At 39.4% G+C, this 21,819-nt stretch overlaps 1 protein-coding gene across 15 annotated transcripts in view; it reads right to left on the bottom strand.

Annotated features, from left to right (window-relative positions):
- Positions 1–21,819, bottom strand: part of NCOA2 (nuclear receptor coactivator 2) — a 259,281-nt gene that overhangs the window by 3,579 nt on the left and 233,883 nt on the right. For all 15 annotated transcript variants that reach the window (XM_073330891.1, XM_073330882.1, XM_073330888.1 and 12 more), the window contains 7 exons: positions 16,040–16,205; positions 13,722–14,000; positions 12,293–12,370; positions 11,461–11,695; positions 8,365–8,542; positions 7,135–7,333; positions 3,734–3,823 (listed from right to left, as the gene is read on the bottom strand). In XM_073330891.1, the coding sequence (XP_073186992.1) occupies positions 3,734–3,823; positions 7,135–7,333; positions 8,365–8,542; positions 11,461–11,695; positions 12,293–12,370; positions 13,722–14,000; positions 16,040–16,205 (1,225 nt within the window). The remainder of the gene's footprint in view (positions 1–3,733; positions 3,824–7,134; positions 7,334–8,364; positions 8,543–11,460; positions 11,696–12,292; positions 12,371–13,721; positions 14,001–16,039; positions 16,206–21,819) is intronic.

Here is a 21,819-nt window from a genome sequence, read left to right as displayed (position 1 = left end):
TTTTGATACCTTGGGTTGGTGGCACCTGGAAAAGTACCCTCTCTCTTTTTCTTCACAATCTGACCCACTGAGATGATAGGCAAGAATGGAAAAGGGGAGCTCTGGGGGGATGTATGAACCATCAAGGGGAAGTTAATCTGCAGAGCCCAGTGGCTGATGAGCCCTGGGCCCCCTGAAACTGAAGTCTGGTCTGTTTGGTTATGGTTTTGGGGCTACACAGCTTTCTCTTTGGCTCAAGTAGTTGCTGCTACTCCCTCTTGGGGAGGCTGTCTATGGACACAGGCAGGCGTCATTGCATCATTTACGCTTGAGTCACTTTTTCAAACTCTTCTTTGCAACCATGAGGGCTGGAAATAGCATTTTCAAATGAAAGCTTAGATTCTGAAAAGATCACATGCCTCAGAGAGCCAGTGTAAGGATCCATGGGGCTAGAAGAAGCACAAGCCCAAAGGGTCCAGAGTGACAGCATGCTGCAATCCTCTGATTGGTTAAGCACACTATTTAACCCTGGACGGTGGCTCAGGAAGTTGTCTGAGAAGACTTCCAGACTGTACATTGCTTTCTGGTCTTTAGCCTCCAACTCCAGCCTGACTCTTGCCTCCTGCCTGGTAACTATCTCTGATCTCTGACCCAAACCTAACTTTGACCCTGACTCTTACTTATCAGTCCCAGCTCTAGTGATACCCTGATCCCTGCTTGCTGACTACTGCCTCGTGGGTGGTCCTCAACTTGTGGACATCAGCCCAGCTGGGACTGTTGGATCAGACCACCACCAAAGTCTGGGTACTTTAAAGCCAGGGCCCTAGGTTTGTGTCTGTTCATCAATCCAGCCCTGCCTGTGGGTACAGCTGAACTTCTCTGAGGGGGAGTCAAGCCTGAGGAGCCCAGTGGAATCCAACAGAGCACAGGTGATCACACTGTGAACATACGTATAATCTATTGAGTGAAAACATCACACACACTCCCCCCACTTGAGCCCTGGGTATTAGGAGTTAACTACGCTTTGGCGGTTATTCTTAGTACAGTGACAGCGTACACGGCAACAGTGTTAGCACATTATGGATGCAAAATACCAAACAAAAGTAAAAATTCATAAGGAATCACTACACTTTTGGTGTAGCCACTTTGCTAAGTGAGGATTTAAAAAACATTGCAAAAAGTACCCAGCCCACATTGGGACAAATTTATTCTAGTAACGCCAAAGGACTTTTGCAGAGAATGAATTTGTTTCATTATGACATAATAAAGATTAAGCCATGTGAGTAGGAAAAATATATATACAAAAAGGAGAAAAATTATGGATATATATAGCTGTCCAACATCTTGAGAGATGAAAAGAGATGTGACGAAGTTGGTCCGTCAGTGGTGCTTAGCAATAGTATAGGAAGAAAGCCCTATGCAGGAGCGGCAAACCTTCCCACAGTGGCTACAGGTCCACTTGCCAATATGATGCTATAGCGAGGAGGTGTGGCTTCCCTCAAACGAGGAGGGAACACCGCAAGCCACCTGGTGGGTGGAGCTCCACACACATGAGGGACGGAACAGGAAGGGAAAGTATAAAAAGCCAGCCCAGCAGCTCAGTTGGGGGGGAGCTGCTGAAGGAGACAGACACTTCTTCCCCGCTGCTGGAGTGGGACGCCAAGGAGAACCGTTGCTGCCCCAGAGACCAGCCTGAGCTTCCAAGAGCCCTGCCACTCCTAACACTGAGGAGCTGCCGCCGCTACCTTTGGCAGTGTATCTCAGGGAGACTCAGGACGACCACTGGATGCAGGTACACCCGAGGGGGAGAGTAGGAAACAGCCCAGGGAAACCAGGCACCAGTCTGGTTGACACCTGGCCTCAGTGTGTTGCAGGAAGATCCCCGCTGACTCAGTGGTGGACCACTCTGCCACTGTTAGTGCCCTGGGCTGGGACATGGTGGAGTTGGGCGGGCCTGCGTCCCCCCTGCTACCCCACCCTGAGGTGGCAGTACTCCCCCTCCTTAGGCCAGGAAGCCTACACTCCTCAGACATCCATACCTTAGCTCCACAGACTGCGTGGCGCTCACCCCTACCTGAGCTCCATAGACTGGGCTGGTGCTGCAGCTCTGTCTGACTCAGTCAATATGTGGGCAGGAAAAACTAAGGCATAAGGAGCTGTGGATCTCGGTTATAATCTCTGCCTTTTTGTCTGAGCATACAGGGATGCCCATGACCACCTTTAAGGCTGTTTTTAACAGCTATGAACTTTGTGTGATGTGGTGCATGGGTTACAAGACTGGAGACTCTGTGCAGGCAACTCTATGGCAAGAGTAAGCATTTTTTCTCCTTCCTCTGTAGCATGGGGCACGGGTCACTTGCTGGAGGATTCTCTGCTCTTTGAAGTCTTTAAACCACGATTTGAGGACTTCAATAGCTCAGACATAGATGAGAGGTTTTTCGCAGGAGTGGGTGGGTGAAATTCTGTGGCCTGCGTTGTGCAGGAGGTCAGACTAGATGATCATAATGGTCCCTTCTGGCCTAAATATCTATGAATCTATGAATCTAAAGGAATGAATAATATTTAATGCATGTTATTTCAGTGAGATAGATCTGCATAAAGTCTAACAAGTCAATTCTTCTAAGAGTGAAGGTATAGGAAATGTGGCGGCTTTGATGAAAGATAAAAGGAACACTAGAGGTAAGATTCGGTAATTAACACAGCAGCCACTAGATGGTGCTTTGGGATCATACTACAGAAGAACAATCCCTGCTTAATATATGGTATTCTGACTGCATATTGAAAGTTTGAGGGTATTTAATCATTTCTGATTTAAAGTCTCCTCCTGGGCAAGGACATTTCTACTGATACTGACCATTTTTTCATATTTGTGTGGGTTTCCACTGATTTGATATTTGGATCACACAGAGAAAATACACTTTGTCTCCAATCACACCAGGTCCCGGAATATCATGTTTGTTGTAACAAGCTTTCTTTGAAGCCGAGGAAGGTTATTTTCTAAGAAGAACCTTCCAGTGAGGGGACACTTACAAAATCCACCTCATTTACTTGGCTACAGTCCAAGAGGACTACAGTAGCTTCTCTTCAATATTACTACTGCCTGGAATACAAATCAGTTTTGTCCCAAGTATGTGCTAAGTACTTCATCAGCTGGAAATTTGTGCTTAGTCAGCTCAATACCATCACTCTCCTTGAAGCAAGTACTGTCTATAAGGTAACAACTTAAATAATACTTGAAACTGTTGCCCTAAGTACAACACAATGAAAAGAGGAGTAACACTAAAACAACATTACACTTGAAATGGGCTAAATAAGCAGCAGTAGACATACAAACCAGCGGTGTGGCCTACCTCTTTCATCTTCTGCAAACACTTGTATCATTGCTCCGTAAAAAGCAAATCAACTATGAATGAAAGTTTGATTAACTTAATTGTCTATTTGTTACCTCAATATATGTTAATGGAAAACTACAGAATACAGATGTAACACACCATTTGGGATTTAAACTAAGATCCTTACTATAGATGTCACCACCAGATACATTAAAAATAAATTTATTGTAAAAGCCTTTTAAAAAAAATATACTGTCCAGAGCAAGAACGATTAAGTCACTGGTCATCAAAAAAGAAAAACTACTAGTACCCGAGCTATCTTCTGCTCCTTTAAACAATAAGACATCTGCACACATATTAGTCCTTCAGATATTCATGGTTTAGTTGACTCTGTGTGTGTGTGTGCGTGTGTTATTTCTTACCCGAGATGCATCTCCCTCCTGCTTGATCATATCCATTCCAGGTAGCTGGTTTGGAAAAAGATTGCCTCCCCTCATAGCAGGATCATTAACCTAGTTATAATGAGATATTGAAGCAGATTAATTCAAAACTATGTCAGGGAATTTGAAGGGAATGTAAAAAGAGAACATTAGAAACTAATAAGCCATGTTCCAAATGTACACCATCTCCTGCCTCTGAAGAGAAGCTAGGGTCAGTAAAAATGACACTTTTCTTACTCTGAGAGAGAGAGTGTATCTGAGTCATCTTATCTTACTTGACTGACAAAAAAAAAAAATTCTTTCCTGGTATTGTCATCTTGTATGTGTTTTCTTAACCTGCTCTATTTATTAAGTTGGTGTCATTCTAAGAGGAGCTGCCTGCTGGGAAGGGCTTGAAGCTATAAGCTACCTGGTATCTTCCAAATCTCACTGACAGAAGCGGTTGTTGCTGTTGCACTTACACACCACAACACAGCTTTTGGAAGGAAGCATAGTGGGTGCTGCATCCCATTAACAGTGATTAGGGAAAATAAGTTTTCTGTCTTTCCTCCTCCAGAGCCTCCTGGCTGCTGGGAGGATGAGGTTCTTTCACTACACTACCCTTCACCATAGTCTTGGTTGCAGCAAGGGGAGAAGAGAGCTCGGCATCCACTAATCCCTTAGCCCCCCCCTTCAGCGCGGTCTCTGTTGCTATTCATTGGTTTGCCAAGTAGAAACAATGTGATGAACAGCAACATGGACAGTGGAGCATTTGCTGTAAAGAACCAGGAAGACAATCCTGCATGGTTTACAGGCAGTTCACATTCAGAAAGTTGTCTTTTCCACTAGAAGGGTTAGAAGCTTAATTATTCTTAGCATGAAAGTTTAAAATCTGCAGAAATTGATGGTTGAAGCCCCTACACTTGTCAGGGAAGGTTTTCCCATCTCAACGACAAGCAGGGGAATGGATTTTTCAACCCTTTATTGAGAAATTAAAATTCAGAAAATACTGAACTGTGCTCTGCAAAGAAAGGGCCTGGAGAGGGTTGCAACTCATTCTTCTGTGTTTGGGTTAAACAACTGCATTTGTACATGAAGAGTATTTCCTTTCATTGACAACTGTGCAGTAGAAGATTTGTTACAACATGCAAAGGCTGAATGTGTGAATTCTTTTCTATTTTGTTCCGAAGTGCAGGGAAGGAACTGGAAACCAATTTAAACCGCAAAAAATCAAATCACATCCAAATGAATCCAAAACAAATATTTGTAACAAAGAAAGCAATATGATTTATGTATGGGTAAGATTTATATGGTCACTGCAGAGGCAGTACAACTATGGAAAAGCAAGCTGGCTCTAGTCTGCCTTGCACAATATCAACACATTCATCAGTCATGTTCCAACTGCAGAATTATTATTATTGCCACTGGTGATGCCAGCAACTCTAGTTTGCAGCGTTGGCAGTTAGAAAAATAATTTTTAGCTTTGTAAATGAAGCACATTTTATTTGGAAATTACTGAAAGAAAACAAACCAAAATATAATTTTTACACAGTAACTTTTCTGACGGCAATTGCCATTTAATCAGAGAAACAAGGTGACATAGAAATTAATAATTTTTACATTTAGCTGAAGGTTCTTCCAGAGCATTAGACAGTATTTTACAGATGATGCCATAAAAAGACAGGTCTAACTGTGTTACCAAATAAAAGCAAAAAGTGGACAAATCTGCAATCCTTTTGCTCTGAAGCAAGTTACCATGCCTTCCTGGCAACTGAGCTGAACCAGGGGGAACATTCGCAATATGATGTCTCTAATCATTTCCTGACTCCTTTGTTTGATTCTATATGCAGGATATCCCAGATACCTTGAAACAATATTTTGAAAACAAATTCGTAGCAAACAGCAGGCCAGTTTTGACTTTGGCAGTAATGCAGCTGTGTGGACTAAGAAAGTTAACACTGAGCAGAGCAAAACTTGAGTAGACAGCTAGTTAATGGTTCATTTAACATATTGCAAAGTCTCTCCTGCACTGCTGCAGAAATTTTAAGCTGGTTTTCAAACATCCCAGTAAATAAATCTGTACATAACTCAAAATTCCAAACAGGAATCACTACCCCATGCCTTAAACAACAACAGGATGGTTTGGCAAAAACAGGTAGAGGGAGTAGAGTGGAAAATCAAATCTGTAAAGAAAGCTCTGGCCAAATAAACACTTCCTCCCCTTGCACCCTTCTTCCTACCTCCTTTAGTATTGCACGAAATTGCAAACAAACACTTGCTCTGCCTCAGTGGTGTGGAAGGCAGACTTTAAAAAATGTTGTAATTTGTGAGACTGGGATTTTGAAATAACCTTGAAATTCTTGTTCCTCAGATAATGAGAAGGTTTAAATGTTTATTTTGAGTACTATCAACAACCAGATGGTTGGTGTGTCACTGATGTTAATAAAGAATAGATGGAAACCCTTAGGACTCATCTAATAGTATAAAGCTCTGGCCTGGAGAAGTGACATTCACTTAGATGAAAAAAGAAGAGACGACCTTCCACCTTTCTCTCACTATTGTCCCCTTCAAATCTCTACTCCCATCTTTCATTGCTTTAATTAGTTTTACTTCATTGAACATTATTTGAAACTTGTGTGTTGTCTAAGTGAAATTTTAGTCCCCAACTACCATATTTAATGTGTGAATTTCATCATGGAGATTTGCATGGACAAAACTGAAAGTAAGATGTTATTTTACTGGTTATGTATATCTTAAAGGGGAAAAATGTGTTCCGCATAACAGCCCCAAAGAAAAGTACACATGTGAAGCTTTTCAGGGTGTAAGAACAGACTTTTTGATTACCGAATTAGATACCTGCCTTAGCTACATTACATCATAAACAGTGTGAATTTTGTGCTCATGACAGATGCCAGATTAACAGTCTTTGAGGCTGAAGTCCTATTTATCCATAGAGTAGATACAGCATGGATAATGACAGCTTAATTTTCTCCAAAACTACTACTGTGGCAATGTGCCTCACCCTCACCTGCAGAAAATAGCTTTATGCCCATTCTGTCCATGGCTCCATTGCTGAGATGATTAACAAGGGAACCAATAAGTGTCAACTGTGCTGTGGAAACCCATCTACTGGGAACTGAACTAGATCACCAAATTCATTCCACAGAAGCTATGGAGCAACCAAGCAGATGCTAACTATTGTGGAGCTGGATTTGAATCAGAAATCTAGATGTGAAAGGTACATTAGTCATCCAGTCCTTTGAATGCAGAGCTAAAACTGGTGCTTTTCTTTTTAACATACCATTTTCAAAATAAGCTAGCTGTTACAGTCAATCTCAACTTCCCAGAAAAACTACAAGTCAAGTAAATCCTCTAGCTGTGGTCTCAGGTCCTTAAATTCTCACCTGCTCAGGACCCATGGAGGACAACCCTGATGTAGGCACAGAGGTCGCTGAGGTCATGCTGATCTGCCCTGGCATCTGGTTCATGTTGTTCATGCCACTTGTGTTGGTTGCCATGGATACACTGATGTTCATGTTGTTATTGTACATGCTGGTGTTTGCTTGCTGCCCAAAATGTGGAGGGGACTGTTGTGAAAACATGCTATAACAAGGAATAAAAAAAGCAATGTGTCAGACTCAGAATGCTGACACCACTAAGAAATCACTCTCGCAGAATTTTTCTCAGACTAAAATTTATACATGCAATATACACTAACTTCCAAAGACAGCTGCTTTGCAGGCATCAGCGGGCTATATTTTCAAACTTGAAGGTCTGATGTCTGTGCACAAAAATGCATGCCTTTGTCCACATGCAGAATTAATGTGTCTGGCTGTACCAATCTGTTGTGCATGCATAATAGCAACTTATATGTCTTGCTTGCTCCTTGCTATGTATGTCTAAAGCAGCTTAGGATGAGGAATTTTTGGAGGGGGATGTAAAATACCAGTCCCCCCCACATTATAATCATCATAGCAGAGGGGAATCAAGTATATTTAGCATCTGGACTGGTAAGTTTTCATGATCATTTTGCATGCCTATTGTAGGAGGCCATTTGCACACATGAATACCAGATTTGGATGCATGATTACAGCAAGTAGACTCAAGTGTACATGCAACTGTGCAGAAATTTTTGCTGACAGACTTCAAGCATAAGGTTTTGAAAACTTGGCCTGCAGAGCATAAAGTCTAGGGCAGACGTCTTTCACATTCATGAACAAGACCTTGGAATAACCGAAGAACTAAGAACCGTGGAAGATCCCCTCCCAAGCCTTAAGCAAAATCCAGTGCGTGTATGAGCAGAACTTCTCATCAAAGTGAAAGTCACATTAAAGCTTTTCCCCACTTCTTATATGCATTATACTATTTACACATCAGTCCTTTCTCTGCATAGTACACAGGCACTAAAGCAGTATAACTAAGGCATCTTTATTAGCAGTAGATTATTAATACACAGAATAAAACAAAATTTAAAAATTATATAAGGGGTCTATTCTAGTAGAACGAGTGTAAGATGTCTAGTAAGCAGGGTAAAGACAAAATGTAAATACTTCCTCTTGTGAACACTAATTGACATAAATACAAGGCAGAATTTAATAATGAAATTATGGCATTTGTATTTTTGGAGATTTTACCTGTTTCCACCCATATTCCCTTGTGCCCACCCATTCATCTCTGTAGAGGACTGGTAGGCAGGAGTAGCCTGAGACTGCTGTATCATAGGACTCTGGGTATGAGCCATTCTTGGGGACATCAGTGGACTCTGGGGAGTGGTAGCCCCTGTGAAGCCTGGATCAGGTTGTTGACTTATTCCTAAAGAATGAAACAGGATTTTTAGTCACTGAACATTGGAAACTAGTGCAAACCAAAGTCCCGATTTTGCTGAGGGATCTACATGGACATGCCTTTGGATATCCACTGGAATCCACACGGGTGGACTCTAACACAGGACTTGAGTTAACATCAGGACATGACCAACTAAACACTACATATGTAACCTTTTAAAAAATCATTTCACAGCTGCACTTTGGCTAACGGTATTCCCTACTGAAGGTTATGGTGACAAAATGGAAAATCATCCTTTTGTGGCAATCAGGTCCATTAAAATAAATAAAAGCCATTCTTCTTCAGAGCCTCTATAAAAAGCTTTCCACTGCAAAAATGTTGTGCACTAGCTCCTATCTGCACCACACCTAAAATCACCTTCATTAAGACACCATCTTTTAACATATATACAGTGTTCTTGTAGCCCTGTTGGCCCCAGGATATTAGAGAGAGACAAGGTAGTAGACGAGGTAGTATCTTTCGAAAGCGTGTCTCTCTCGCCAATGGAAGATAGTCCAATAAAAGATATTACCTCACCCACCTTGTCTCCTCTTTTAACATTCAGAATCAAATTTTCAATAAGCTTCTGTACGTTTTCATAACATTTGTGTCTGTGTCCTTTTGTGCATACAAAACAGGTAATGTCATTTTGAACGATTAGTTCATTTTGCACAGGTCAGAGCTTGTTTACGTGCAAAGATTCACTGGTTTAACATAAGGTGTGATTTTACCGATCTAGAAGGCTAAACTGGCACAAAAGTCTGCATGGACACATAGGGTATGTCTGCACTGCAAATAAAAGACCATGGCACAGTCCCGGCTGGGCTAGATCAGTTGACTCAGGTTCATGGGGCTTGGGCTGCGAGGCAATAAAACTCCAGTGTGGACATTTGGGCTTGGGCTGGAGCCTGGAATCTGAGAGCCTGTGAAGAGAGTGGGTCTCAGAGCCCAGGCTCCAGCCCGAGCCTGAATGTCTATATTGCTATTTTTGGCCCTGCAGCCCAAGGCCTGTGAGACCAAGTTAGCTGATCTGAGCTCCAAGATTTGGTGCCGAGGGTTTTTTTATTGCAGTGTAGACATACTCTTATTTTCTTTTAAGCCAAGCTTTTTTTGCTTTACTTTAAGTCAATCAGGAACAGGTTTAAACTAGACCAAAATAAGCCACTCTGAAAATGAGAAATAAGAATATCCACATTGGGGTTTCCACTGGCAAAACAAAATCAATGAAAACTTATGTTTAGACAAGCCAATATATATTACAAAACGTGTCAAAGGTACCCGTGCATTTCAAATCAACATTACCGAACAATTACAAATTAACAGAATGTAACAGAATTGCCTGCTGGCCTTCACAGTGTAAAACTGCTCAGAAGGCTGAATGAAACATGTACTGCAATATTCGACATTGCAAGTAAGTTCACTAAACATCTCTATTCTTATAATATTTACAACAAAAAGAGTTTAAAAATAAACTAAAACATTTTGTGATGTACAGAAAAAATGAATCTCCACCAAATACAAAGACACCCATTAAAACAGTTCGGTCCCAATTTTCTCCCTCACCACAAATCTTTATAATTTTCAATCAAAATGGAAACATGTTATTATCTGAATCTTTGCCTGGACTGTAATAAAAATTCACTTCCGGCGACCTGTAAGTGTGGAAATCCATATTTTAAAAAGGCACACGCCCGGTCCTATCCATAGTAAGTCAAAAGAAGCCTCCCACAGGGTATTTCTTTCCCCAAAAAACGAGCAGAAACTGTCTTGTCAGATTATACTGTATGCACAAATAGATAGTTTAATGCTCAGAGAGGAAGTATGGTCCAGTGAAGAGGACTCTGGACTGGGAGTCAGTAGACGTGGGATCTACTCCCAGCTTTTCCACCGACACTGTGCATGACCATGGGCAAGTCATAACTTTTCTATACCTCAGTTTCCCCATCATAAAATGGGGATAATAATGCTTAGTTACCTTTGTAAAGCAATTTGAAATCAATGGATGAAAGGTATGATATACTATTCAGTAGAAACGGATGTCAAGAATAACACATCGAACAAGAGACAGGAAATAAAAAAATTCAGCATGAGGTAGAACGAATTTTTGTTAGTTACATCAGCCGAACATGCACATAATACCTATAACTGTTACATGGGAAGAGGAAAGGTCAAGCTGATTCTGACCTGTCTGCCCCCAGAACAAACCTGAAGACTGCTTAGTTAAACACAAGGGCATAATGACATTGGCTGCTATATGCATATAAGTTTGGAGATAGGGAGGGGGAAGTCTTTTCTGATACTAAGGTAAATTCAATTAACTAAAAGTCAACAGTAAAGCTATTAATTTGACATTAATATATGCACAAAAATATTAGAAGTTACATACCTAATGTTAACTAATCTCTCAAGATCAACACATAAAACCAAATCAATATAATGATGATACAAAGGGATTATGAACAGTTTTGCTTCTAAATGATTTTTTACACAACTTCACTCTGTCCACCAATACTGACAACGATTAGCATATTTTTATTCATCTCCACTGCTGGCGTATATATTGGATTTATTTGTTTTGATCAGAATCCAAAACCTTTCAAGCCCCTTTGTATAAACATAACAATATTTATATTTGAGTGTATATACACACACTTCTGCCATTCAGCAGAGAAGATCTGTACTCAGAGAGAAGGTGGTACCTGAGCTGAGAAACCGGCAGGTATTGTTCTGTCTTTTGGGACTCATGACAGGCCCAAAGTGTCCTCTCATATTTCCCATCATTCCCTCATTAACTAGATTCATCTGGGAGCCATGCAAGGAGCTATGAAAGAGGAGCTAAGATCCAGGACTGGGGGATGCTGGGGAGAAAGAATTGGTGAAAGGTGTTGGGGATGTACGTCTAGTACCATAGTTTGGAGGAAATGGAAATTGCTGTGCGTTTGCCTGCGGAATCCGTGGGTTGCTCATGGTTGCTGGTATGCCACCAGAGGCCACCATGCTTGGCGACATAGTCAAACTCTGTCCTCGCATCATCAGAGTCCGCTGTTGCACCTGCTGTTGCTGATGTATCTGTCGTTGCCTCAGGTGCTGGCTCAGTATCTCCCTCTGCCTCTGGGCCAGCATCTGTGCATTGATAGGTGCCTGTAGGAAAAAATGATAACTGCGAATTAATACATAATGTTAACTATAAAGGCATCTCTATTGGAATGACTCGTAAAATTCAAGTTCCTTCCCGCACCATGTGCCTAGCTATAAAATCAGACAGAAGGTAAAATTCCTAGCATTACTTCTGACATGCGGTGAAGAATTTCAAAACTGAAACAGAGATTAACACACATAATTTTAGTACTAGAAGTTTAAGATTACAAATCATTGGAACGAATTGTTCCACTCAAATTGCCTTTTCCCTATGAGGTGAGGAACTCAGGTTAAAATGTAGATTTGTCACCATTCCTTCCTCACTCCCAGGAACCAAATTACCACACAGGTTAGTGGTGAAAAAGGACCTTAGGAGTGCAACTTCCACAAGTTGTTTTTGTTTTTTAAATATGGAAATAAATACTCTAACTTAGGGTTGTATTGTTTTGTTTACAGTCTCTGCCTTATCATTTCTTGTATATACTATGTATTATTGATGTATTTAAATTGAAGAGTCTATGATTCAGTATAAACTAAACTTGGGACAAGTGGAAAATGCAGTGAACAAAACAGAAGTACCTACAGTACTAGCCCCCTCACCTGTGTGGGTACTCCAGGTCTCAGAGACAGGTTCATATTGGAGACGCTGCTGATTTGATTTATCAGTGGCTGGCGATTCTAAACCAACAAAACGAAAATGAAGGTAGAAGAAGAATGCTAAACAAGGGAACCCGCATGCAAAAGGAATACGAACACAAATTCTGCAGGTTCTGGTGGACAGTCTCAGTTCAGTATTCATTATTTTAGCTGCCCAATTCCCATTAATGTTAAAAAAAACCCTCATGCTTCAAGGAGACAATATGCCATATGATCTATATGGTATAGCAGTCTGAGAAATTCCAAATGCAATGCCTTTATAACTCCTATCTCTTATGTGCCTATAATTAAACTATTAGCATTTTCTCTAAGCTAGAATTTATCATGATGTTTACGCTGGAAATGTTCTTAATGTAATGTGCATGACATTTTTATGTTCTGTGTAAGACATGAGAGTCTACTGTCCTGTTGTACTAGGCACTGCTGGGGCCTCATCGGGAGAATTGTGTCTAGTTCTGGGTGCCACACTTTAAGAAAATTGTAGACAAATTTAAGGGAGTGCCAGAGGAGAGGAACAAAAAATGAAAAAAAAGTTTAGAAAACCTGACTTCTGAGGAAAGGTGAAAAAAAAAAACGGGCATGTTTATAAAGAGAAAAGAAGACTGAGGGGGACCTGATATGAGTCTTCAAATAAGTTACGGGCTATTATAAAAAGGACTGTGATCAGCTGTTCTCCATGTCCTCTGAAGGTAGGAAATCTTTCTAACTATAAAGTTAGTTAAGCACTGGAACAGGCTTGCAAGGGAGGTTGAGGACCAGTTAGACACACACATTTCAGGGATAGTCTAGGTTTACTTGGTCTTGCCTGAGTGCAGGGGGCTAGACTAGATGACCTCTCGATGTCCCTTCCAGCGCTACAATTCTATGATTTTTAAATTTATATCAGCACACAATATATGGCACAAGGAATGGTGAATTAAAATGGTCACAAACTTGAAACAATGACAAAAGAAAGCATTTAGGAATCTGGCAGCAATTCAAAAAACAAGTATATGATTAGGGGTCTGAATACAACTGAACAGAAAAAAAGTCCATACATCAAAAGACATCATTATAGCATTGCATAAAGGGCTAGTGAGACCAGGATTTGAGTACTGGGCACATTTTCTGCATTATAGAAAAGATAATGACAAGCTGGTAAAAGTGCAGAAGAGGTCAACAAGGAGAATAAAGACACTATGTATTATCTCTGTAAAATTCATTATGGCCAATATTTCTATTTCAACAGTGGAATTCAACAGGAATAAATATAATAGGGAACACACTTAAGAATTAGACTATTCAGAGCTAGCTAAATCCAATGTATTTACTCTATATTAAATTACTATAATCTGACTTAACCAGTGGTAGATAACATATAAACATAGAATACCTGCTGTGCTTGGAGTCTATGTTGAAGCTGAAGTCTCAGCTGATTTGGCTGGTTCTGCACTATACCAGTAGGTCTGAGACCAGGCCTAGGTTGCATACGCAGTGTTGCGTAACCAGGCCGCTGTCCTATTGGGTGAAAGTTTGGGTCCTGCATGGGTGTATAACTACCCTGGGCCATTTGAGCCTGAGATGCATATTGTTGAGTGAAAACTGGTGCCTTTTGTTCTATTATGATGTTGGATTCCTGACTTGAGAATGGCTCTGGATCTACAGCTTGGCTCTGCAGAAACATACAAACCAAATGTATATAAACACATAGTAAAATATACTTCTGAATGGTATTATTCCAGACTAAAAACCCAGTCTTCCCACAAAAATCTTCCATTATTAAAGGGACACTGTACAGACAAATTTGCCCAAAAAGACCGGTAATTTTTTTTAACTGATTGTTTAAACAAAACTTAAGATCAACAGAATTGTCTCCATGACTTAAAAAAAACAAACAAGCAAAAAACCATGGCAATGGAAGGAGAAATTCTCTGCAGTCTTTTCAGTGCAAACATCTCAGCACTGTCCTAGTGCAGGAGAACTGAAAGTGAAAATGACTAGAGAGTCTAAACAGTGAGGACTAGCCTATTTTTATCACTGAAACTGGAAGAAATTCAAAGAGTAACAAATACACAAATAGTGAAAGACAAATTAGATTTAAAAAAATCTTCAGTGTTATTAAGTGGAGTTGCCATTTGCAATATAAATGTCTCAGATTTTCAAAGGAGCCAAAGGCAATTAAAAGCTCAGTTCTCATTTTAATGAGGGATGAGCACCTAACTTCCTTTGGGTATGTCTACACAACAGCTTTTTACCTCAAGTTAACCGACTGCCAATTAACGCAAGGCTGCTGACGCATTTCTAAAGGCTATTCTGAACATTCCCCAAACATTTGTTCCAGGTTACAGTCATTTGAAGTTTACCTTAGACTGCTCAGTAGTTTACCCTGGAAATCAATTAACTCGAGGTTAAAAATCCTAGTGAAGATTAAGATTTTATCAATAAAAGCTAGGACTTTCAAAGGCGGCTGTTCTTGTTAACATCTTAAATTTAATAAAAAGGAGTACTTGTGGCACCTTAGAGACTAACAAATTTATTTGAGTATAAGCTTTCATGAGCTACAGCTCACTTCATCGGAAGCTCACAAAAGCTTATGCTCAAATAAATTTGTTAGTCTCTAAGGTGCCACAAGTCCTCCTTTTCTTTTTGCAGATACAGACTAACACTGCTGCTACTCTGAAACCTTAAATGTCATAGTTTCCTTTAAATCTGTAGAAGTCTTAAAACCATTTCCACGGAGACACTCATTAGTAAGAAATTCATACAATTTCTCTTCAAATAAATTGTTCTTTTTCACACTGATTCTTTGGTAGTGCTCTTGAGGCTACTCACTACTACATGAACTCCTCATGAATACAGAATCAAAGTTTCACTGAATGAAATGTTCACCAAAATCTTGTCCCTAATGAAGCACTGTACTCAGTATTCTATCAGATATCCACAGGTGTATCTTTCTCATGTCCCGTTCAGGATTTTATTGACCCTATTTTACCATTTCAGAGTCCACAGATAAAGGAACAGATGCAGAGAAGACAAAGGTCATATCTGAAATACAGGGTTATTTCAGAGGTACAGTTCTGACAAATGGGAATAGAAATGGCCATAGTCGGTTACACAGATGAGCCACAAGCACTAACCCATCTCAGAATGTTAAACATTTATACAGGCAAGACTGACTGTTTTGACAATGTAATTTGAATTAAAAAATTGGATACAAGGCTGAGCCAAGTACCAAGTCCTATTTTTTCCTAAGCCTTTACTATATTTCTATTTGTATTATTTTAATTAGCATTGTGTAACATTTTTGTATTTGAGAAGAACTAACAAAGTTACTAAAAACAAATGTGGGAAAAAGAACAGATTAAGGGCCCACTACAGCAAGGCATGTAGGCACAATTCTAACATTAAACCAATATTGTTTTAGGTGGTTATGACGAAATCATCTGTTGCAGGTGGAATATAGAGCCCTTAACTCAGGTCTTGGCACTTAAATAAAGGGGGAACTAACTTGCATGAAATCTGTTTTACAATTAAATATATTGGCAATTTTTAAAGCTACACTCAAATTCTTTTTACTTATTAGAACATTAAATTTTGTTGTTTTCCAAACCGACAGTGTGTGTGTATAACACATAAATCTTTACCTCTCTCACTTTAAAGGGATTTCAACTTTTTAACTAGTAATTTAGAATTTGATAGTATCAAGTATACCTGGCTAACCAATTCTGGTATTCCGAGAGCCCTATCAATTTCTTCTAGACCATCAAAATTCCTTAGTGCCAAATAAAGCTGATCCAGGAGAGTTCCCTCATCACTTGGTGACTCTGATGAAGGATGCTGGCACAACAAGTCATCTGGTGAGCTGCCAAACGGTTGCCTGTGAAGACATGAATATAACTTTGGTAAACAGGTGTTGGACGAAGAGTACCCACTTCATGTGGATAAATGATTATTTCTCACAAATTGAGCTAATGAGTCTTATACTACAGGTGACAATGATTTCCATAGCTGCAAATTTTCTTAGGTAACTTCTTCTCACTGCTTAATACCCAAAGAAACACTTATACAACTCTCCCTTAAGTCACCGGGTGTTGCATGCATGTATCAGAAGGAAACACAAATACTGCCAGAGATATTTCTCGGAACTAACTTCACAGAATGGGATCAACAAATGAATATGGAAGTCAATGTAGAATCTATTTAATGAAGATAGACGCAAATCACTTAGCTAAACAAACAGAAAAGGAATTAATTTTTTTTTTTACTAGTAACTCCAAATTACATACACTAGATTAAAGATACTACCATGAGCAGATATAAGGACAAAGTCATTATAGAAAGCTTCCTTAAGAGTGGAACCACACTCACTCTTATTCATCACCCTTGCCAATCAGACCATACAGTCAAAGGGTAAAATTCACCCCAACTCACCATACCAAGCTCAAATAGCTCAAGTTTTGTGCCAACAAAGAGAACAAAGGAAGACTTCCTCTACTCCATGGGTTCTCAAACTGGGGGTCAGGACCCCTCGGGGGGTCACAAGGTTATTATATGCGGGGGTCGCAAGCCATCAATCTCCACCCCAAACCCCGCTTTGCCTCCAACATTTATAATGGTGTTAAATACATTAAAAAGTATTCTTAATTTATTGGGGGGGGGTCGCACTCAGAGTCTTGCTTATGTGAAAGGGGTCACCAGTAAAAATATTTGAGAGCCACCGCTCTACTCCATGTCACAGAGGGGCAACAGCACCACTGGGGCAACAGCCCCCTTCCCTGTGAGGTAACAAAACCATGCAGCAGTGGATCCATCAACAACCACTCTTGCCCAGGCTAAAAAACTTTACTTTGCAGGGATGTATATGTCCTGATTCAGCAAAGCAGTTAAGCATGTTCTTAACTTTAAACATGTATTTGAGTGTCACTGACTTCAGTGACAACTTAAGCACATGCTTAATGCTTGATCAAATTGGGCCTTAGAATGGGGATACCAAGGAGACGGGCATTCTGTCATGTGCTGACTCTCCAAAATCTTGTTCTCCATCCAGTGGAACTGCACTTGGCAGGCAAGCACCCTTAGAGCTGCAAAGGCAGGAGGAAGTTTTATCCCCAAACTGGAAGATCGTACTTATTTAGAAATAAAACTGGATTTGAAACAACATTTCAGCTCCATCTAAATACCATCTCTCTTCTGGGTAATTCACACAGAAATTTTACAGGACCTTTTACAGCTTACAGACATATGCAAACACACTACAGAGGATGCAGCCTGCTGGAACTGCAAGGTCACCCGAGGCACTACCTTACATATTGCAAGGGAATGTCCTGTCAAAGGCAATTACTGAGAGTCAATGGCAAGCTTTTTGTCAGACTTGGGGGGGCGGGGGGGCGCGGGGAACAGATCTACACTATACAGTGATACTCTTGGCACATACCTCACCATGCACCCAGCTTTGAGAAGATATAGAAACACTGTTAGCATTATGTTAGCTTCCATAACGAAATTATTATTTGCCAGTAGGAATCTAATTTTCACGCCACAGTGAAGGCTAAGAGAAATACTGCCAGACTACACATCGGAGAAAAAAAACATATTCCAGGGAATATGACCAATTGGATACCCATTCACTCAGCAAAGTAATAAAATATACTAAACAGCACACATATATACACTAAACAGCATTTTACAACTTTCAAGCACTGCACAAATATAAACTTATTAATCATATATAAAGAAAATTACTAACATTCGTGCTCCCATAGAATTAGAAATAATTTCAGGAGAAAAACAATAGAAAAATCCTACAACCTTTATCCAAGTTGATATCAAACTCAACAGGTGACCTTGTTAAAATAAAGCACTCCTGGAAAATGTATCAATGGGAGTGGCCAAAATTAAAAAAGAAATTGTGAATGGATATGAATATATACAATGAGAAAACAAAAATAATAAATCAAAACTTTGAATGTCAAACAATTAGAATTACTTACTGATAATTCATCTATTTTGTACACACTGATGCTAAGCTCAACTCTTATCTATACAAATGTATTCTTTTCTCAATAATTAATTTTGTAACAAACTGTATGACATATGATTCCTGATAATAACTAATCAAATTATTTAAAAAAAAAAAAAAAGACAACTCAGTGCTTGCTTGACAAACAACTAGTTGGCTTCCTTATTATGTAGATTGCAGATCACCATTTGTCCCAGATAACATACAATAATATAAAGACTGTGAAATCTAATCCATCAAGAGATGATGCAAACAAGCCCCAACTCGATGAAAGGGGATTGCCAAATAATGATGCAATAAAAAACAATTTCCTAATTACAACATATAAAATAATTGTTTGACTTTTAGATCCACTGGAGAAAATGGAGCAAAAACTATAGTTTACATAAAAGATGAAGGGAAGTTGGATCTGGACTCAAATGCTAACTATATCCCATTATCTCACAACTGAAGCTTACAATATACATAATTCTTTTATTTGAATGAAATTCAATAGTAAACTATTGAAACTGAAGATCATTATTTTTCAATAAGATGAAGGGCTAATCTTTGTAGCTGAGCAACAATCTGCCAAAGAAGTAAACTATGAAATGATTAGGCACATTAGTGAGGGTGTTCCACATCAATTGGGCCCTCAGTTTGTAATCTGCTAGGGGCAAGGAGCCTGGATGAAAACCTGTCTCCATTGAAGTCAATGGGAGTTTACCATTGACATCAATGGAACCAAGATACCATGCTCTGTCTGTATTGGGTTCTGTACGAAGACATATATATCTATGTCGCTAAATAAGTAATGACAATGACATTCTCCAGTCCTGATTCCAAAGTGGAAGTTCTGGCCAGCACAAGTTGAAAGTCATTTGATAAATACGTGAACATTTCCCTTGTTTGTGGGCTCCCTATCTCGTAGCACAATGCATTATCATTAAAGTATTAAGAAAACATGCTCTATCAATTACTGTACCAGAAACAGGAAAATTCTGAATGCTTCCCACTATGTATAATACATTAAAAAAAACACAAATCCCCTTCTAACAGGAATATATTTACCTGCTGATCCTAACCATAGCAATATCAGGCCACTGCAGCATGCTTTACCTGACACTACAAATTACAAGTATCCAGAAATAGAAGTTGGTACAAAATGCAGACACCTTATTTAACTGTGTATCTTGCCACAAGTGTATCCAATCTGTGTGTCATTATCTACACAGATCACTTATGGGTTTCCCAGTGGAGTTTAAGGCATTGGTTCTGAGCATATAAGACCTAAATCGCTAACAGAGAGGCTGCCTCTCACCTTGTGCCATACAGCCACATTTTAGATCAGCACATTCAAGCTCAAGCTGAAACCCCACAGGTAAGAACAGGAAAAGGCTGCTGGAAGGGCATTTTCTGGGGATCCCATGTTCTCAGAATTCACTCTCTTCTCTTGGTCCTAAATAGTTCAAATCTATTGCCTTCAGGACATGCTGTAAAGTGCAGCCTTTTTCCTCCCTCAGATGTTTACAAATGGGAGCAATGCGAGGGCAGGACTTTATGGATATAGAATTATTTTAGCTTATTTCCCTGGTTTGTTGGCCATATCCAACGACATTGCTGTGATTTAGTTATTTTGGAGCGATATTTCTGCTGGAAGTACTTTTAAGTAGGGCTGTCGATTAATCACAGTTAACTCACACGATTCACTCAAAAAAATTAATCGCAATTAATCACAGTTTTAATCACACTGTTAAACAACAGAATACCAATTGAAATTTATTAAATATTTTGGATATTTTTCTATATTTTCCATATATATTGTATTCTGCATTGTAATGGAAATCAAAGTGTATATTATTTTTATTCCAAATATTTGCACTATAAAAATGATAAACAAAATATATAGTATTTTTCAATTCACCTCAAATAAGTGCTATAGTGCGATCTCTTCGTTGTGAAAGTACAACTTACAAGTGTAGATATTTTTTGTTTTGTTTTTGAGTGCAGTTATGTAACCATGTAAAACTTCAGAGCCTACAAGTCCACTCAGTCCTACTTCTTGTTCAGCCAATCGTGAAGAAAAACAAGTTTATTTACATTTACAGGAGATAATGCTGCCATCTTCTTATTTACAATGTCACCAGAAAATGAGAACAGGCATTTGGCATGGCACTTTTGTAGCCGGCATTGCAAGGTATTTACCTGCCAGATACGCTAAACATTCGGATGCCCCTTCATGCTTTGGCCACCATTCCTGAGGGCATGCTTCCATGCTGATGGTGCTTGTTAAAAAAAATAATGCATTAATTAAATTTGTGACTGCACTCCTTGGGGGAGAATTGTATGTCCCCTGCTCTGTTTTACCCACATTCTGCCATATATTTCATGTTATAGCAGTCTTGGAAGATGACCCAGCACATGCTGTTTATTTTAAGAACACTTTCACTGCAGATTTCACAAAATGCAAAGAAGGTACCAATGTGAGATTTCTAAAGATAGCTACAGAACTCGACCCAAAGTTTAAGAACCTGAAGTGCCTTCCAAAATCTGAGAGGAACAAGGTGTGGAGCATGCTTTCAGAAGTTTTAAAAGAGCAACACTCCAGTGTAGAAACTACAGAACCCGAACCACCAAAAAAGAAAATCAACCTTCTGCTGGTGGCATCTGACCCAGATAATGAAAATGAACACATCAGTCCACACTGCTTTGGATTGTTATCGAGCAAAACCCGTCATCAGCACGGACGCATGTCCCCTAGAATGGTGGCTGAAGCATAAAGGGACATATGAATCTTTAGCACATCTGGCATGTAAGTATCTTGTGACGCCGGCTTCAACAGTGCCATGAGAATGCCTGTTCTCACTTTCAGGTGACAAACAAGAAGCAGGCAGCATTATCTCCTGCAAATGTAAATAAACTTGTTTGTCTGAGCGATTGGCTGAACAAGAAGTAGAACTGAGTGGACTTGCAGGCTCTAAAATTTTACATTGTTCTATTTTTGAATGAAGGTTTTTTTTGTATATAATTCTACATTTGTAAGTTCAACTTTCATGGTAAAGGGTTTGCACTACAGTACTTGTATTATGTGAATTGAAAAATACTATTTCTTTTGGTTTTTTAGAGTACAAATACTTGTAATAGAAAATAAATATAAAGTGAGCACTGTACACTTTGTATTCTGTTTTGTAATTGGAATCAATATATTTGAAAATGTAGAAAACATCCAAAATATTTAAATAAATGGTATTCTTTTATTGTTTAATTGTGCGATTAATTTTTTTAATTGCTTGACAGCCCTACTTTTAAGGTATGTCAAAGGTGCCTACAGCATATGGAGAATAGCATTGGGAGATCTATTGGAAAAACATGATAAAGTGGGAAAAGCATCAGGAAAGACTGGAACTAAGGCCAAGTTAAAGTTATAAATAATCTTTCATGGCCAACTTTCAGCAAGAAAACAAAACGTTTAGGGTGTACACATCACACTCTG

The sequence above is a fragment of the Lepidochelys kempii genome, chromosome 2 (genome assembly GCF_965140265.1).
Source record: "Lepidochelys kempii isolate rLepKem1 chromosome 2, rLepKem1.hap2, whole genome shotgun sequence".
Taxonomy (NCBI): domain Eukaryota; kingdom Metazoa; phylum Chordata; order Testudines; family Cheloniidae; genus Lepidochelys; species Lepidochelys kempii.
This window is presented reverse-complemented; position numbering and strand designations above follow the sequence as displayed.